The sequence below is a fragment of the Callithrix jacchus genome, chromosome 7 (assembly GCF_049354715.1).
Source record: "Callithrix jacchus isolate 240 chromosome 7, calJac240_pri, whole genome shotgun sequence".
In the NCBI taxonomy this organism is placed as follows: Eukaryota; Metazoa; Chordata; class Mammalia; order Primates; family Cebidae; genus Callithrix; species Callithrix jacchus.
This window is the reverse complement of record NC_133508.1, coordinates 98,781,245-98,798,391: the sequence shown is the minus strand read 5'-3', so window position 1 is coordinate 98,798,391 and position 17,147 is coordinate 98,781,245. Positions and strand designations below refer to the sequence as shown.

Below are 17,147 nucleotides of genomic sequence, written 5' to 3'. Positions count from 1 at the left end.
GAGGTGGGATGGTCTCTTAAGCCCAGGAGGTTGAGGCTGCAGTGAACTGTAATCATGCCACTAACCTGGGTGACGGTTGGACCTTGCCTCAAAAATAAAACAAAAGATAGGGCTTTTTCAGAGTTTTTTTGGGGGGGGGGACAGAGTCTTGATTTGTCACCCAGGCTGGCATGCAAGGGTATGATCTTAGCTCATTGCAACCTCCGCCTCCTGAGTTCATGATTCTCCTGCCTCAGCCTCCTTATTAGCTGGGATTACAGCACATGCCACCGTGCCCGGCCAATTTTTGTATTTTTAGTAGAGATGGAGTTTCACCGTGTTGGCCAGGTGAGTCTCAAACTCCTGACCTCGTGATCCACCTACCTTGGCCTCCCAAAGTGCTGGGATGAGCTACTGTGCCCGGTTAGGGCTCTTTAGTTTTTAATATTTTACAAGGCATTTTTGCAACTCACCTAGAAATATTTGGTTTTTAAAAGTTTTGCGCAGAAACCTGTCATCTCAAAAAAAATCAGTATATTTCTGTTAGGCAAGGTATATCGGAAAATAACTGCAACTGGAATCATAATTAGTATTTTGTATTGCAACTGTCTCTTTAAGACCTGATTTTAGATAATCTGCAGAAAGATCTCACAAGACTGTATGACAAGAAAATGACAGCTTCAGGCTGAGCAAGAGCAAGGTAATAAATACTTTTAGAGAAAAATGAACTGTAATCGTACACTTAATCTACTTAATGGCTTGAGGATATGAAATGATTTAAAGCTACTTTTTGGGGGAAAAAACCTGTGTTTACAGATATTCTTGAAGACTCCTCCTTTTTTTCTTCTTTTGAGATGGGGTTCTCGCTCTGCTACCCAGGCTGGAGTGCAGTGGCATAATTGTGGCTTATTGCAGCCCCTGTCTCCCAGGCTCAAGCAATTCTCCTGGCTCAGTCTCCTGAGTAGCTGGGACCACAGGCACACGTCACCACGCCTTGCTAATTTTTTGTATTTTTGGAAGAGATGAGTTTCACCATGTTGGCCAGACTGGTCTTAAACTCCTGGCCTCAAGCAGCCTGCCTGCTTGGGCCTCCCAAAGTGCTGGGATTACAGGCATGAGCCACCTGCACCCGGCCTAGACCCCACCCTGCCTAGATTCTCAACCTTTTTTTTTGAAATGGAGTCTCACTCTGTCACTGGGCTGTAGTGGAGTGGCACGATCTCCGCTCACTACAATCTCTGCCTCCCAGGTTCAAGTGATTCTCCTGCCTCAGCCTCCCAAATAGTTGGGATTACAGGTATGTGCCACCACATCCTGCTGATTTTTATATTTTTAGTAGAGATGGGGTTTTACCATGTTGGTCGGGCTAAGACCTCAAATGATCTGCCTGCCTTAGCCTCCTAAAGTGCTGTGATTACAGGTGTGACCCACCACGCCCAGCCAATTCTCAGCTTTTAAATGTGTACCCATTCCTAAAATTAATGTAAAATTGTTGAATTTTAGAGAAGAGTTCTTTCATATCTGTTCTCCAGTGGATCATGATGCCTGGCCAACAGGGTGAAATCCCGTCTCTACTGTCAAATTGCTGTGTTTTTAAATAGTTATAGCACTCTTTAGATTCCACTTTAAAGAGTGCTATAACATTTTAATTTTAATGACAGTATTAAATATACTGGAGGCCGGGTACAATGGCTCACACCTGTAATCCCAGCATTTTGGGAGACTGAGGTGGGTGAATTTCTTGAGGCCAGGAGTTCGAAACCAGCCTGGCCAACATGGTGAAACCCCTTCTCTACTAAAAATACAAAAATTAGTCGGGCATGGTGGCAGGTGCCTATAATCCCAGCTACTGCAGAGGCTGAGGCATGAGAATTGCTTGAACCTAGGAGACGGAGGTTGCAGGATTACATCCATGCAGTCCAGCCTATGTGATAGAGTGAGACTCAGTTTCAATAAATAAAGAAACAAACTGGAAATTACATGTTTTTGCAGCCATTTAAATTCATGATGAAAAATGTTAGGCCTGGTGAAGTGGCTCATGCCTGTAATCCTAGCACTTTGGGAGACTGAGGTGGGCAGATCCCAAGGTCAAGAGATCGAGATTATCCTGGCCAACAGGGTGAAATCCCGTCTCTACTAAAAATACAAGAATTAGCCCGGCATGGTGGTGAACACCTATAGTACCAGCTACCCAGGAGGCTGAGGCAGTAGAATCACTTGAACCTGGGGGGCGGAGGTTGCAATGAGGCACTGCACTTCAGCCTGGTGACAGAGCGAGACTCTGTCTCAAAAAAATAATTTTTTTTTTTAGATATCTGTTTAAATGTGTGAGGGCATATATAGCTTGTAAAAATTTAATTTATAGCAGGTGTGCAGAATGTTTTTGAAGATTACTGATCTAGAGCAGGGTTTCTCAGCCTCAGTGCTATTGCTGTTTTGTACTGGGTAATTCATTGTTGTGGGGAGGCTGTCTTGTGCACTGTAGGATGTTTTTGAGTATCCCTGGTCTCTACTCACTAGATGCCCTTAGCAGCTCCCCAGTGACAACCAAAAGTGTTTCCAGACCTTGCCAAATATCCTCTGGGGGGCAAAAAATGCCCCCAGTTTACTGATTTTACTGATTTAGGGCCAGTGACATCACAGTGCCTCACACGTAATCCCAGTACTTTGAGTGACTAAGGCAGGAAGATCACTTGAGGCCAGGAATTCCAGCCTGGCCAATATAGCAAACTCCCATGTCTTTAAAAAAAAAATTACTGATCTAAAACCATGTTGATCTCCTTTCAGTGACATAGAATTTATATCAGCATTTCAGACATTTGCTAACCTCAGTTTTGAGTGGTCTGCTATATAGCTAATCAAAAGCATGATCTAAGTTGGAAGATTTTCAAGAGATATAATCTAAGATATGTGATATTAATTCATTTGCGAAAGTCAAATTTTATCCCTGTGCCGAGGCAGGTAACCACATAGCTACATATCAATTGTCTGTTAAGTTCTGCAACATCTCTTTGTATTTTCCTTTTTTTTTTTTGAAATGGTCTCACTCTGTTGCCCAGGCTGGAGTGCAGTGGCATGATCATGGCTCACTGCAGCCTCAAGCTCCTGGGTCTGCCTCAGCCTTCTGATTACAGGTGAGCACTACCACACCCAACCAATTATTTTATTTTTTGTAAGGATGGAGTTTTGCCATGTTGCCCAGGCTGGTCTTGAATTCCTAATCTGCCCACCTCAGCCTCCCAAAGTGCTGGTATTACAGGCATGAGCCACTGCACTCGGCCCTTTAGTACTGTTTTTACCTATAAAGAATCCAAAATTCTGAAAGGAGCAATGTCCAGCTAGGTTGTTGTCATTCCAAAGGTCTTGTTCTTTATACTATGAGGCTATAAAGCTGTGAAGGCAGTGCTTGCCTGGGTCTGTAAGTGTTACTTCCTCTTATTATGTCATCTGGGTTATGAGGTAGGATCAAGATTGCTTAAGTTCTGAAATAATCTATATCAAACCCTAGAGGGAATCGAGAAACAAATACATTTAGAATCACTGAAAATAATTTGTGGCAGCAATTGTCTATAATAGTAGATATAAGCTAAAAATACAAACTCAGATTATGTTAAAATAATATAATAGATAAATTGCCCAATGAATTCCAACAAAAATTTGAGAGGCATTCTTAATTCTGGAGATGAAGTAAAGGTCAGTAACATTGTGCAGTTCTTCCCTTGTTACCTTTGTCAGAGGCAGGAGATTGAATTAGATTAGCCATGAATCTAATCCAGTGTGGCAATTCTTGTATTTTTGTGTTAAGAGACTACTATACCATTTTATATTTATCTTGCGTGTAAGTACATATGTAATGTCACTTTTCCTATCTAAAATTAAAATCTTGTGTTGTATTATCTTGGGATGTAGTTTGTTATAACATATATGCTAGTCCTAGAACAATTACATGCTGTTTCACAGAAAAAAAAATAACAGTTTCTTGACTTTTTCTGCCTTCAGTTTCGTGTTTTCCAGCACCCAACATAACTTGTAAGGATTCTAGTGGCAATGAAACACATTTTACTGGGAATGAAGTTGGTTTTTTCAAGCCCATATCTTGCCGAAATGTGTAAGTACATTACTGAAACTTAAATTTTCAGATTACTTGCCTGTATTGTATCTCGATTACATAGAGTAAAGAGATGAGATAATTTATGGGGAATATCCTGAAAATGTATCTTGTATCTTTTTGCTTGTGTCAGAAAACTTCTATTTTAAGTGTAGATATAAGCTAAAAATACAAACTCAGACCTTTTTGAGACAAGGTCTTGCTCAGTGACCCAGGTTGGAATGGAGTGGCATATCATGTCTCACTTCAACCTCAACCTCCCAGGCTCAAGCAACCCTTCCACTTCAGCCCCCCAAGTAGCCAGACTACAGGTTTGTGCCACCATGCCTGGCTAATTTTTAAATATTTTGTAGAGACGAAGTCTCCCTATGTTGCCCAGGACTGGTCTCAAACTCCTAGCCTCACGTGATCCTCCCACCTCGGCCTCCCAAAGTGCTGGGATTTACAGGCATGACCCACTACACCCAGCCAAATGTGTATTTTTTTTGAATAAATGCAGTTCACCAATCAAATTGACCCATGTAGTTAGTATGTGGGATAAATAAAGACTATCATTAGCCTCATGCCATGTTAATTCAGGTCAGTCAGTTTATGCCACTAATTGACTTATGAAAAAATTGTCTTCAAAATAGAGGATTTTTCTAGAGTACAAAATAGTGATGTGTACCTATTATATCAGAAAAATGCTAATTAATTATTTGCACATAAAGGGCATTTTAAACTTGGTTTTATTCTTTGTAATAAATGTGAATGATGAATGGTAATGTTAAACAGTTTGGCTAGCTGGGCACAATGATACATGCCTTTAGTCCTAGCTACTCAGCAAGCCGAGGCCAGAGGAGCCCGGAAGTTCAGCCTGAGCAATGTAGTAAGACACTGTCTTTTATAAAAACAACAATAAAAATGATCAGTTTGGAATAGTAAGACAGATGGCTTTCTTTTCTTAGGAATTTCTCTTTTTAAAGGACTTTTAGGCCTAGTGCAGTGGCTTACACTTGTAATCCCAGCACTTTGGAAGGCCAAGGCAGGAGAATCACTTGAGGCCAGGAGTTGGGGACCAGCCTGTGCAAAGTAGGGAAACCCTGTCTCTACAAAAAATACAAAAATTAGCCCAGTGATGTGGTGCTTGCCTGTGGTCCTTGCCACTGGGAGGCTGGGTGGGAGATTACTCCTTGAGCCCAGGAGTTGGAGGTTGTGGTGAGCTATGATTGCAGTAACAAAGTGAGGCCCTGTCTCTAAAAGCATTCAAATTGAAAATTTTTTAAAAAGAATTTTGCAGTTTGATATCTATTTCTGCTAAAGCTTATTATTCTTATATTTCATTGTACTAAAAACATGATTTAATTTTATATATTTTTAATTGTTGGCATTATATTTATTTTCGGCCTAAAACTATTTATTGTTACATTCGATTTGATGGCACTTAGTTTTGGTTGTTTCAAGAAATAAACCACTGTACAGGTGAATTGAACCTTAAAAAGGAAAAAGAAAAAAAAGAAACCACCATTAGACTGTTCCTACAAGTTGCTAGAATTCTTAGTGAGAACTCTTATCGTTCTTTCTTTCCTTTTGACCCTACCTTATTGAGTTAATAAGGGGCTTTTGATTCTATCTTGCTGTATAATCCTAAGCCTACCACTTAATCTTCTTGGGTTCCAAGATTTCACATTAGTAAAGTAAAAATTGTTAAAAAGGAATAGTTTCCAATGTAGTTAAATATGGTTTCATTTTTTTTCCATTACAGAGGTAAGTTAAATTTAGTTAATATTTAAATTTATAGATGTTTCTACATTAAACATTCCAAACAACTAAGGTATTAAATGCTGGTCCAAAACATAGATTATAGTACAACAAAGAAAATCATCTGTTGAAAACAGCCAGCCACTCAGATTGGAACTTATATGTTTATAAATTATCTGTAATGCTAACACCAGAATGTCTGTTACTTAATATCCAAGTTAATGCTGATTTTTCTTTCAGTGTCTCAAAATGGATTAGGCTGCATACAACTGAGCTACACTAATCATGCTCATAATTTTGTTTTGTATTTTTTTTTTTTTTTTTGAGACAGTCTCCTTCTGTAGCACAGGCTCAGAGTGCATTGGCACAATCATGGCTCATTGCAGCCTCAACTTCCAGGCTCAAGCCATCCTCTCATCTCAGCCTCCTAAGTAGCCGGGACTACAGGTACATGCCCCAAAGCTTGGCTGATTTTTGTATTTTTGGTAGCGATGGAGTTTCACCAAGTTGCCAAGGCTGGTCTCAAACTTCTGGGCTCAAGTGATCAGGCCGCCTCTGGCTCCCAAAGTGCTGGGATCACAGGCATGAGCCACGGCTCCTGGCTCTTATAAGATATTGATATCAATTATGGTAAGAAATATAACCATCAGGTTAACCAGATATTCCAAAACTACTGGCCAACTTACTTCCTTACAATAAAGTTTATAATTTCAAGACAGAATTTGAGGCTCGGCGTGGTGGCTCATGCCTGTAATTCCCGCACTTTGGGAGGCCAAGGCAGGCAGATTGCTTGAGCTCAGGAATTTGAGACCAGCTGGACAATATGGCGAAACCCCATCTCTACCAAAAAATACATGATTTACCTGGTGGTGCGTGTCTGTAGTACCAGCTACTTAAGAGGCTGAGGTGGGATGATCACTTACTTGAGCTCAGGAGACAGAGGTTGCAATGAGTCAAAGTCATGGCCACTGCACTCTAGCCTTGGTGACTGAACCAGATCCAGTCTCAAACAAATAAAAGAAGAAGAATGAATATTGCTCATTAGAGCAATAAGAGTTAGACAGGTGGATAATTTTAATGGTAAGAATGACAAAGCTAAGATAACCTGATAAATAATTTTGCTTTATTGGAATATTAGGTACTTGCCTACAAAAAGACCAGCTGCTGGTCAGCTACTGAATCAAAACTCAGTGATAAATTCTTATTCATTAGGTGTCCCTTTTTCAGTTTCATATCTTCTTTGTACTCCTGTTAGCATATTGTTTTTTTCAAACTGTATATAATAGTTTAATATTTGATTAAAACTTCATCTTAGTATTGCAAATATTTTATAATGTATTCTCCAGAAACTGAAGTCTGCTAACCATGCCTGATTGATTATCAAGCTACCCACCTGTTTACACTGACCATCTATATTAGTATTACTCATATCATAGTTTCATTTGGGTTAACTTGTAGGTCTGGGTGGTGTTGGTGGGGCCATAGTTGCTCATGAATGGGCCTTGCTTCTTTTGTCTTGTGGCTTTGCTTTCTGCAGTCTTTAGAGTCCTTTCCACTAAGCCAGCAGATGGGAAAGAGGAGAGGGAAACCTTTGTAGGAGTATTTTATGAGCCAGACCTTGGAAATGGCGTACACTCCCATCCTCATTCCACTGGGCAAAACTCAGTTATGGCTGCACTTAATGGCAGGGTGAGCTAGGAAATGTAGTTTAGCTGTATATTCATAACAAAAAGAGAAATGAGCTGGGTGTGATGGCTCACACCTGTAATCCTAGCACTTTGGGAGGCTGAGGTGGGCAGTTCATTTGAGGTCAGGAGTTCGAGACCAAGTTGGCCAATATGGTGAAACCCCATCTCTACTAAAAATACCAGAATTAGCTGGACATAGTGGTGTGCGCCTGTAATCCCAGCTACTCAGGAGGCTGAGGCATGAGAATTACTTGAACCTGGAAGGCAGAGGTTGCAGTGAACCCAGGGCAAGATTGTGCTACTGCACTCCAGCCTGGGCGACAGAGAAAGAGAAATGGCTCGGTGAATAACTAAAACTAAAAACTAAATTGTAGCACCAGTTTTCAGATAATTCTTTAGGGTGATTTACTTGAATAGATAATTGTTTTTTAAATTTCATTTTCCTTCCCAGCCAAGCTTTTTGAAAGTTGTTTTGGTAATACTTACCTGTTACAAGATTTTCTGTCTAATCCGGTATGGCTTTTGGCCGTGCTGAGATTCACCAGCAATCTTTGTTGATATGTCAAATGAATGTTTACAGTCCATATCTTAATCTTTCTACAGCATTTGGCTTTTCCCTTCTTTCTCTCTCTTTCTTTCTCTGTCTCTCTCTTTAATATAGAGATAGGGTGTCACTATGTTGACCAGGCTGGTCTGTCTCAAATTCATGGCCTCAAGTGATCCTCCCACCTCAGCCTCCTAAAGTGCTGGGATTACAGGTGTGAGTCACCATGCCCAGCCTGGCCATTTCCTTTCTTAAAATACTTTCTTGCCAGGTGCAGTGGCTCACGCCTATAATCCCAGCACTTTGGGAGGCCGACGTGGGTCGATCATCTGAGGTCGGGAGTTTGAGACCAATCAGGAGAATCACTTGACCCTGGGAGGCAGAAGTTGCAGTGAGCTGAGAATGCACCACTGCACTACAGCCTGGGTAACAGACCAAGCTGTAGTGCAGTGGCATGATCTTGGCTCACTGCAACCTCCGTTTCCTAGGTTCAAGCGATTCTCATACCTCAGCCTACCAAATAGCTGGGACTACAAGCATGCACCACCATGCCCAGCTAATTTTTGTATTTTTAGTAGAGGTGGGGTTTCACCATGTTGGCCAGGCTGGTCTCAAATTCCTGGCCTCATGTGATCCGCCTGCCTAAGCCTCCCAAAGTACTGGAATTACAACATGAGCCACCATGCCAGGCTTGGAGTCTTCTTTTGACTTCTCCTTTCTCCCATTCCCCACACGTAGCCCATTTGCTTCTGCTTTGTTAATATTTTCCAAATTTGTTTGCTTCTTTCTCCCACTGTTATTGCCCATTAGATTACAGCATGAGTTTTTGCATTGGATTCTGAGTTATTTCTCTGCTTTTCCTAACTCCCTACAAGTAGGCAGGGCAACACAGGGGAAAAAAAAAACAAACACAAAACCAAAACAGGATTATAAGCAGGGATCTTACATGATGAAATTTGACTTCAAAATGATAGTTATGGCTGTCTCCTTGGGAGGCCGAGGCGGGTGGATCACCTGAGGTCAAGAGTTTGAAACCAGCTTTCCAAAATAGTGAAACCCTGTCTCTATTAAAAATACAAGCGTTAATGGAGTGTGGTGGTGCACGCCTGTAGTCCAGCCACTGGGGAGGCTGAGGCAGGAGAATCACTTGAACCTGGGAGGCAGAGGTTGCACTGAGCCAAGTTGCCACTGTACTCCAGCTTGGGCAACAGAGTGAGATGCTGTCTCAAACCCAAAAAGTTATCTAATAAATTCTTTTTCTTCCATACTTTTATTTTTAATATATTATTATTTTTTATTAAAAATTTTTCAAAGACAGGGATCTTGATATGCTGCCCAGGAAACTGGACTGCAGTGGCCATTCGCAGACACTATCATAGCATACTGCAACCTTGAACTCTTGCCTCAAGCAATTCTCCCCTCTCAGCCTCCCAAGTAGCTGAGACTATAGGAACATGCTACTGTGCCCAGCTCTCCCATCGTTTCTTAAGCTCACTCTTTTCTGTCTTATGCCCTCGCTGTATCACCACAATTGCTCAGGCTAAGATCACTAGTGATCTCTTAGTTAAATTTATTAGTAAATTATCAGACATGGTATATGATCCACGAGGCAGATTTGGCACAGTTAACCACTCTTTTCTCCTAAATACACTATCTTCTCTTGACTTCCAGGATACCATACTCTTCTAGTTTTTCTTGTTTATTGTTAGAAACAGCTCCTTCTTTCTGATTTCTTCTCTTCTCCTTAGTCTCTTAATACTGGAGTACCTCTGGGTAAGCCTTTGGATCTCTCTTTTTTTCTATCTGTACTCATATGGCAACCTCATAACTTTAAATATTTTCCTTTTTTTTAAAAAAAAATAATAGAGATGGGGTCTTACTATGTTGCCCAGGCTTGTCTTGAACTCCTGGGCTCAAGTGATTCTCCTGCCTCTCATCAAGAAATCCAGTTGGCTGTACTTTAGAATATATCCAGAGTCGGATCACTTCTCATTATTTCCTTTGTTACTACTCTGGGTCAAGCCACTGTCAATTCTCACTTGGATCATTGCAGTAGCCTTCAAACCCTTTTTTCCTCGTGATAGTTTGAATTTGTTCAGCAAATAGTCATCTCTTTCAGTGCTTGTCAATTGGGCAGTCTATACTTCGCACTCCATTGGTTTTTTGGGCGTGATTGTGTGACTTAATTTGGCCTGTAAAATATTAGCAGGTGCAAAACAAGCAGATGTGTTTGTGGGATATAGCTTACTTTTTTTTTTTTTAGGATGGTGCAATACTTTATTTTTACACACTTTGACAAGGAGGTTTTCCATAAACAACCTTTCTAGTGGAGGACAGAGAACATGAAAATCAGCCTCCAGATGTCAGTAGCTGTGTCTGCTCAGGGCCGAGGCTCCCCTTGCCTATGTGGTGAGGTGGAGGGGGTGTACTTCACTTCCTTTATCAGTTTATCTCGTTGCTTACAGATGATATTCATACGTTTCATCGTTTTATACCAAAGTATACATACACTCTATGAAATCATCATATTCTATCTTACTCTCTTTCTCTGCCCAGATAGTACCGATTCCATGTGTACATTCTATCCATTCTTTTTCAAAAGCATGGCGTCGAGCCGGAAACTTGTAGGGCTGTTCAGCACTTTGGATTGTCCATCACCGATCTTGGTTAAGGCTGAAAGCCTTTTCTGCACATCCAAGAAAGGCATGGTGATCCGATGCTTATGCCCTTGTTTCTTCTCTCCCTTTTCTTTTTTTTTTTGAGTTGGTGTTTCGCTCCTGTTGCCCAGGCTGGAGTGCAATGGCGCGATCTCGGCTCACTGCAACCTCTGCCTCCCAGGTTCAAGCGATTCTCCTGCCTCAGCCTCCCAAGTAGCTGGAATTACAGGCATGCGCATCCACGTCCGGCTAATTTTTGTATTTTTTTTAGTACAGACAGGTTTCTCCATGTTGGTCAGGCTGGTCTCGAATTCCCGACTTCAGGTGTCCTGCCCACCTTGGCCTCCCAAAGTGCTGGGATTACAGGCGTCAGCCACCACACCCAGCCTTAGCTTTCCTTTCATACTAGATGATATGTCCTGAAACTATCTGCTATGTTGCCTCAACTAGCTGCTACATCTTAAGCTTAGTCTCTAGGAAAATTTAAGTAGAACTGACTTGAACTGAATTAACAGCCCTGATCCAAGCTCAGCCAAACCTCAGCCTGAAACAGAATCTTCTAGCTGAACCAGCCTAGGTCCATTGGACCACAGACAATCTGTAGTCTGTAAGTGTGAGAATAGTACCTTATTGAAAGCCACTGAGTTTTGGGGTAGTTTGTTATACAACTTAATTGTGGCAATAGTTGACAAATACTCCCTACAGTTTCTTTTCAGCACAGCAGCCAGAGTGATATTTTAAAAATCTGAATCAGATTATGTCACACCTTTACTTAAGATCCTTGAGTAGCTCCCCATTTTCCTTAGAATAAAAGAGTATTTACAGTAATATACAAAGCACCGTGTGATCTGCTTCCTCCACCCTCCATTATTTCTCTGACCTCATCTGCTCATGTTCTTTTCTTTCTCTCACTCTCCTGCTACACTGGTCTCAAACATTTTAGGTATGCTGCCTTTGCACCAAGCTGTTTCTTTTGCCTGTGACACAATCAGAAGCCTGTCATGGCCATCTCACTCATTTTCCTCAGATCTCTGCTTAAATATCACTGAGGCCAACTCTTACCACCCAGTTTAAATGGCTCCTGGCATTCTACACAGCCTGCTGTGCTTTTTTTCATAATATTTATGACTTTCTAACAAGGTATATGATTTACTTTTTAAATCTGTTTGTGTTTATTGCTTATCACTAGAGTGTAAGCTCCATGGGGATAGGGATCTTTGTTGCTTTTATTCATTAATATATTCCAGTACCCTAGAATAGTGCCTGACACACAGTAGGCATCCAAAAAACATTAATTGAATGAATGAATGAACCAATTAATAAATAAATAGTAGTTAATAATTTTGTTTTCTAAAATGTTCACATTGGAAATATATGAATACGACACTCAGGTTTTAATTTTTTGCAGAAACGGCTATTCATACAAAGTGGCAGTTGCATTGTCTCTTTTTCTTGGATGGTTGGGAGCAGATCGATTTTACCTTGGATACCCTGCCTTGGGTGAGTATGTTTCATTAAAAAGAAATCCTTATGAAACCTACATTCTTTTTTTTTTAAAGATGGGGTTTCAACCATGTTGGTCAGGCTGGTCTTGAACTCCCGACCTCAGGTGATCTGCCCGCCTTGGCCTCCAAAGTGCTTGGATTACAGGCGTGAGCCACCACGCCCAGCCATGAAATCTACATTCTAGTTCATTGTATGTGTTCTTACAGATTAAATCTTTGCATATTATAAGTACGATGTAATTGGAGTTGTAGTTAACATTCTTCAGTGACTATAGAGCTATCAATTAGCCCAGCAGTTCAGGTTAGGTAAGAAATATTGACTTTTCCTATGTTTTCACCTTTATGAAAACACACACAAGATAGTGTAGGCAATTACTTAAGATAGTACACTGGAACTGTCACTGCTGGTGCTGACCAGACACTGGATGCTTAGTAAATGTTTTATGAATAAATGTATATCCTCTACCCCTACAAAAAATATTTCCTTCTACCCAAATCTCTTTCACCATTGCCCTGGGATTAGAAACAATGCACTTCTTTCAGAACAAGTTGGGGTTGGAACTTTGGTTCCAACTTGAGCTGGGGTGGGAGCCTGACTTCTGTTGCCCTTAGCCTCCCTCTCTATATCCTCCTTCTGTAATCACATTTACCATAGTTACTAATGCTTATAAAAACAATTTACATTTTACCATAGCTTTTGTTTAAACAGTACTTTCACATGCCTGCCCTTATTGGAGCCTTACAACCCTCTAAGTTTATCATCCTCTTTAAATCCACTTTACCAGGTAGGGAAACTGTCACCAGAGAGGTTAAGGGATTTACTGAGTCTAGAGTCTTTTCTTTATTCTGTGACATATTTGTTGTTATCATCTTGTTTTATAGTTAGGAAAATTGTCACTAGATTAAGAGATTTACCCAAGGACACTCAGCTAGTGACCTCAATTTGAACCAAAATCTTCTGGTTCTGGAGATCATGTTTTATTTACTGTACTACTCTGCTTCTATATTAGCCCTTCACTGAGCAAATTTAAAGTTTTTGTATGCTCTGCCTTCTAGCTCACAAAGCTAACGTTATTTCTTCCATGTTGCTACCCACAAAAGATCAAAGAGAAGTGTTTACTGTGGGGTTGGTGGTAGGTGTATTTCTGACAGCTGTACTAAAACTCAGTGTTATAAGTCCATAAATAAAGCTTATAAAGTACTATATATACTTGTTTATTTAATTAAGCATATATTCAACATTTAAAAACTAAGTGACAGGGAAATAAGGACGGTCACAGTGTTAAAAATAAAATAAGTATATTAGTAGGCCAATTTATGATGCAGCACTGTAACAGAACCATAACACAGTGCTGTCAGAGTATAGAAAAGGGACTGATGCAGTTGACTGAAGGAAGTTCTTAGATGTAGTGACCTTTGAGCTAGGTTTTGAAGGATGAAGAGATTACAGAGGTTTAAGGCATTGCAGAGAACAGCATGTGTAACGGGTATGAAAGAGCACAGGTGTGCATTGAGAGACTGGGGGATAATTTCGCCGATAGTGTAGGAAGAACAATGCAGCAGGTGACACTGCCTAGAGATGTAGTCTATGAGTATAAAATGCTTTCAGTATCTTGCTATGGAGTTGGGTCCCTTTAGATATCAGAAGTTAACTGTTTTCGGTATCAGAAGCAATAACTTCTTTTCCTTTCTTTTTTCTTTTCTTCTTTTGTGACAGGGTCTCACTCTCTTGCCCAGGCTGCAGTGAAGTGGTATGATCATGGCTCACTGCAACCTTGACCTCCTGGGCTCAAGGTATGCTCTGTCCTCAGTCCTGCCCCAAGTAGCTGGGACTGCAGGCATGCACCCCTATGCCTGGCTTATTTTTGTATTTTTTGTAGAGATGGGATTTCTCTGTGTTACACAGGCTGGTCTCGAACTCCTGGACTCAAGCTGTCCTCCCACCTCAGCCTCCCAAAGTGCTGGGATTACAGGATGAGCCACAGTGCCTGTCCAATTTAAAATTTTTAAATATTTTAAATACAGTTTAGTTTTTATTAAGAATCCAAGGTTAAGGAATTTAGGCCTTTTTGTTTTAAATGATTGCTGCCTTAAAAAAAAAATTCTTAACTACATAATACAATGTTGACTGGAATGAAAGTAGTTATAGACAAAATCTAAAATCTCATTTTTTGCTGGGTGCAGTGATGTATGCCCATAGACTCAGCTGCTCAAGAGGCTGAGGTGGGGGGTCTGCGTGAGGCCAGGAGTTCGAGGCCAGCAGAGATAACATAGTAACATAGTGAGATCCCGTTAAGAAAAAAGAAAAAAAAAATCCTGTTTTAAAACTAATCTTATTTAATCTTTCTTTATAGTTATGAAAAGCAGTAGTCCTATTTATATATAGCTTTTCTTTCTTCATAGTGCTAATTATAAATCTGTTAGCCTCAGGGGTTTGTTTATTTATTCACTGTCTGTCTTCCTTTGGAATGTACATTTTTTTTTTTTTTTGAGGCGGAGTTTTGCTCTTGTTGCCCAGGCTGGAGCACAGTGGCGTGGCGTGATCTTGGCTTACCACAACCTCTGCCTCCTGGGTTCAAGTGATTCTCCTGCCTCAGCCTCCTGAGTAGCTGGGATTACAGGCATGCACCACCATACCTGGCTAATTTTATATTTTTAGTAGATACAGGGTTTCTCCATGTTGGACAGGTTGGTCTCAAACTCCCAGCCTCAGGTAATCCACCTGCCTTGGGCTCCTAAAGTGTTAGGATTACAGGTGTGAGCCACCTGCGCTTGGCCTGGAATGCACATTCTTAAAGGCAGAGGCCTTATCTGTATGCAAGTTGGTATCCTGAACAGAACTTGACAGACAGTAATACAGTGATAAATATTTGTCATATAAATATCAGAAAAACTAGAAATAAGCTAAATGTTCAATAGGGAGGAACTGTCTCAAAAAATTAAGAGACAGTGTGTAACACAATAGAATACTATGCAGCCATTTAAAACGATGATATAGAAGTATGTTTATTGGCAAAGTAATGTAATAATACCCATAACAGAGTAAGATGATAAATTCAAGAAAATCTAGATGTTATGCTACAGAACCCATTCTTAAGGATGCTTCACAAAAATGAACATGAGAAGTTTCTGCTGAGATAAAATATTAGATAAGGGAGTAATATCTGTATTTGGAACTCTGGTAAATACTACCTACTCCTGAAGTAATACGTTTAAGGAAACTAAGAGAACAGATCAGAGATGATATTTAAAAGTTTAGGGAACTGACAAACTAATTTATAGTGACAGAAAGCAGATAAGTGCTTGCTGGGGAAAGACGGGGCAAGGAGAGACAATAAACAAATTACAAAGGGGCATGAGGAAACTTTTGGGGGTGACAGAAATGGTCTTTTTTTATTATAGTGATTGATTCACAGGTTTTATACAAGTGTCAAATTTATCAAATTGTGCATTTTAAATATGTACAATGTATGTCATATGTCATTGTATGTCGTTTTAATGTATGTCATTTGTAGCACAATAAAGCTGTTTTAAAAAATCAAGAGGCTGGGTTTGGTGACTCACACCTATAATTTCAACATTTTGGGAGGCAGGGGGATCACTTGAGGCTAGAAGTTCAAGATCAACCTAGGCAACACAGTGAGACCCTTGGAAATAGTGAGACCCCTGCAAAGGAAAGAAGGAAGGGAAGGAAGAAAGAAGGAGAAAGAAAAAGAAAGAGGAAAAGAAGGATGGAAAGAAAAGAAGGAAAATCCTGGAGTAACACATTTAGACTTACCAGTTGACTATTAAAAAAAACTTGAAGGTTTAATCATTATAGTGACTTAGAGCATATCTTACTCCACATGTATAATGTTACCTATTCTGTGGTCCATCTGTTTCTACAAATTTAAGGCAAAAGATGATTTTAGTAATGAGGTTTCCAGTAACACCACCTTAAACTTGTTTTAAATTTTCAAATATAAAAATACTTTATGAACAAAGATAGGAATGGCAATCAGAACTAAATGAGATAAGATACATTTACTAAATGTTAGTCCAGCTACTACTGTTGTCACTGTTTCGCCTACTACAGTTATAATCAAAAACTTTACTCATCCCTGAGAGGTCTGAGAAAAACAAATAAAAAGAAAAAAGAAATTCAGGTCAGGTATGATAGCCTGTAATCCAAGCATTTTGGGAGGCCAAGGCAGGAGAATCACTTGGTCCCAGGAGTTCAAGACCAGCCTGGGCAGCATAGTGAGATCCTGTCTCTACAAAAAATTTAAAAACTAGCCGGGCGTAAGGGGTTATGGGGTGGGAATGTGGTGACATGCTGCTTTGGACAGGCGGGTTAGGGAAGACTTCTCTGAAGAAGTGGTCTAAAGGAAGAACATCCTTGGAAAATGGCACAAAAAAAGCAAAGGCCCTGATGTGATTACCTATTCTTCATGAACTAGCAGTTAAAAATAGAACTCTAGAGGGATCATACTTAATATTCTGTCTCTCTCTCTCTCTCTTTTTTTTTTTTTTTGAGACAAAGCCTCCATTTGTCACCCAGGTTGGAATGCAGTGGTACAATCTCGGCTTACTGCAACCTCCACCTCCTGGGTTCAAGTAATTCTGCTGCCTCACCCTCCGGAGTAACTGGGTTACAGGCACCCACCACCATGCCTAGCTAATTTTTGTAGTTTTAGTAGAGACGGGGTTTCACCAGGTTGGCCAGGCTGGTCTCGAACTCCTGACCTCAGGTGATCCACCTGCCTTGGCCTCCCAAAGTGCTGTGATTATAGGCATGAGCCATGAGTGGATAAAATGTTAGCAGACAATTTTCCTTGGGCTGCTATAGTACTATGCAGCTAATGAAAAAAACTAAGGGGTAATGGATGAAATGATGGGAGTGTTTGGGAAACAGAAATATGAGAAGATTTATCAATTTATTTAGCA

At 40.4% G+C, this 17,147-nt stretch overlaps 1 protein-coding gene and 1 pseudogene across 3 annotated transcripts in view; one reads left to right on the top strand and one right to left on the bottom strand.

Moving 5' to 3' along the window:
• Positions 1-17,147, top strand: part of TM2D1 (TM2 domain containing 1) — a 42,311-nt gene that overhangs the window by 11,205 nt on the left and 13,959 nt on the right. For 2 of the 3 annotated variants that reach the window (XM_054236328.2, XM_054236329.2), the window contains exons 3-4: positions 3,979-4,087; positions 12,125-12,216. In XM_054236328.2, coding sequence (XP_054092303.1) covers positions 3,979-4,087; positions 12,125-12,216 — 201 coding nt within the window. Of the gene's footprint in view, positions 1-3,978; positions 4,088-12,124; positions 12,217-13,938; positions 14,016-17,147 lie in introns of all 3 variants that reach the window. The other variant, XR_013520138.1, reaches the window with a different exon arrangement.
• Positions 10,409-10,766, bottom strand: LOC118155218 (NADH dehydrogenase [ubiquinone] iron-sulfur protein 5 pseudogene; annotated as a pseudogene).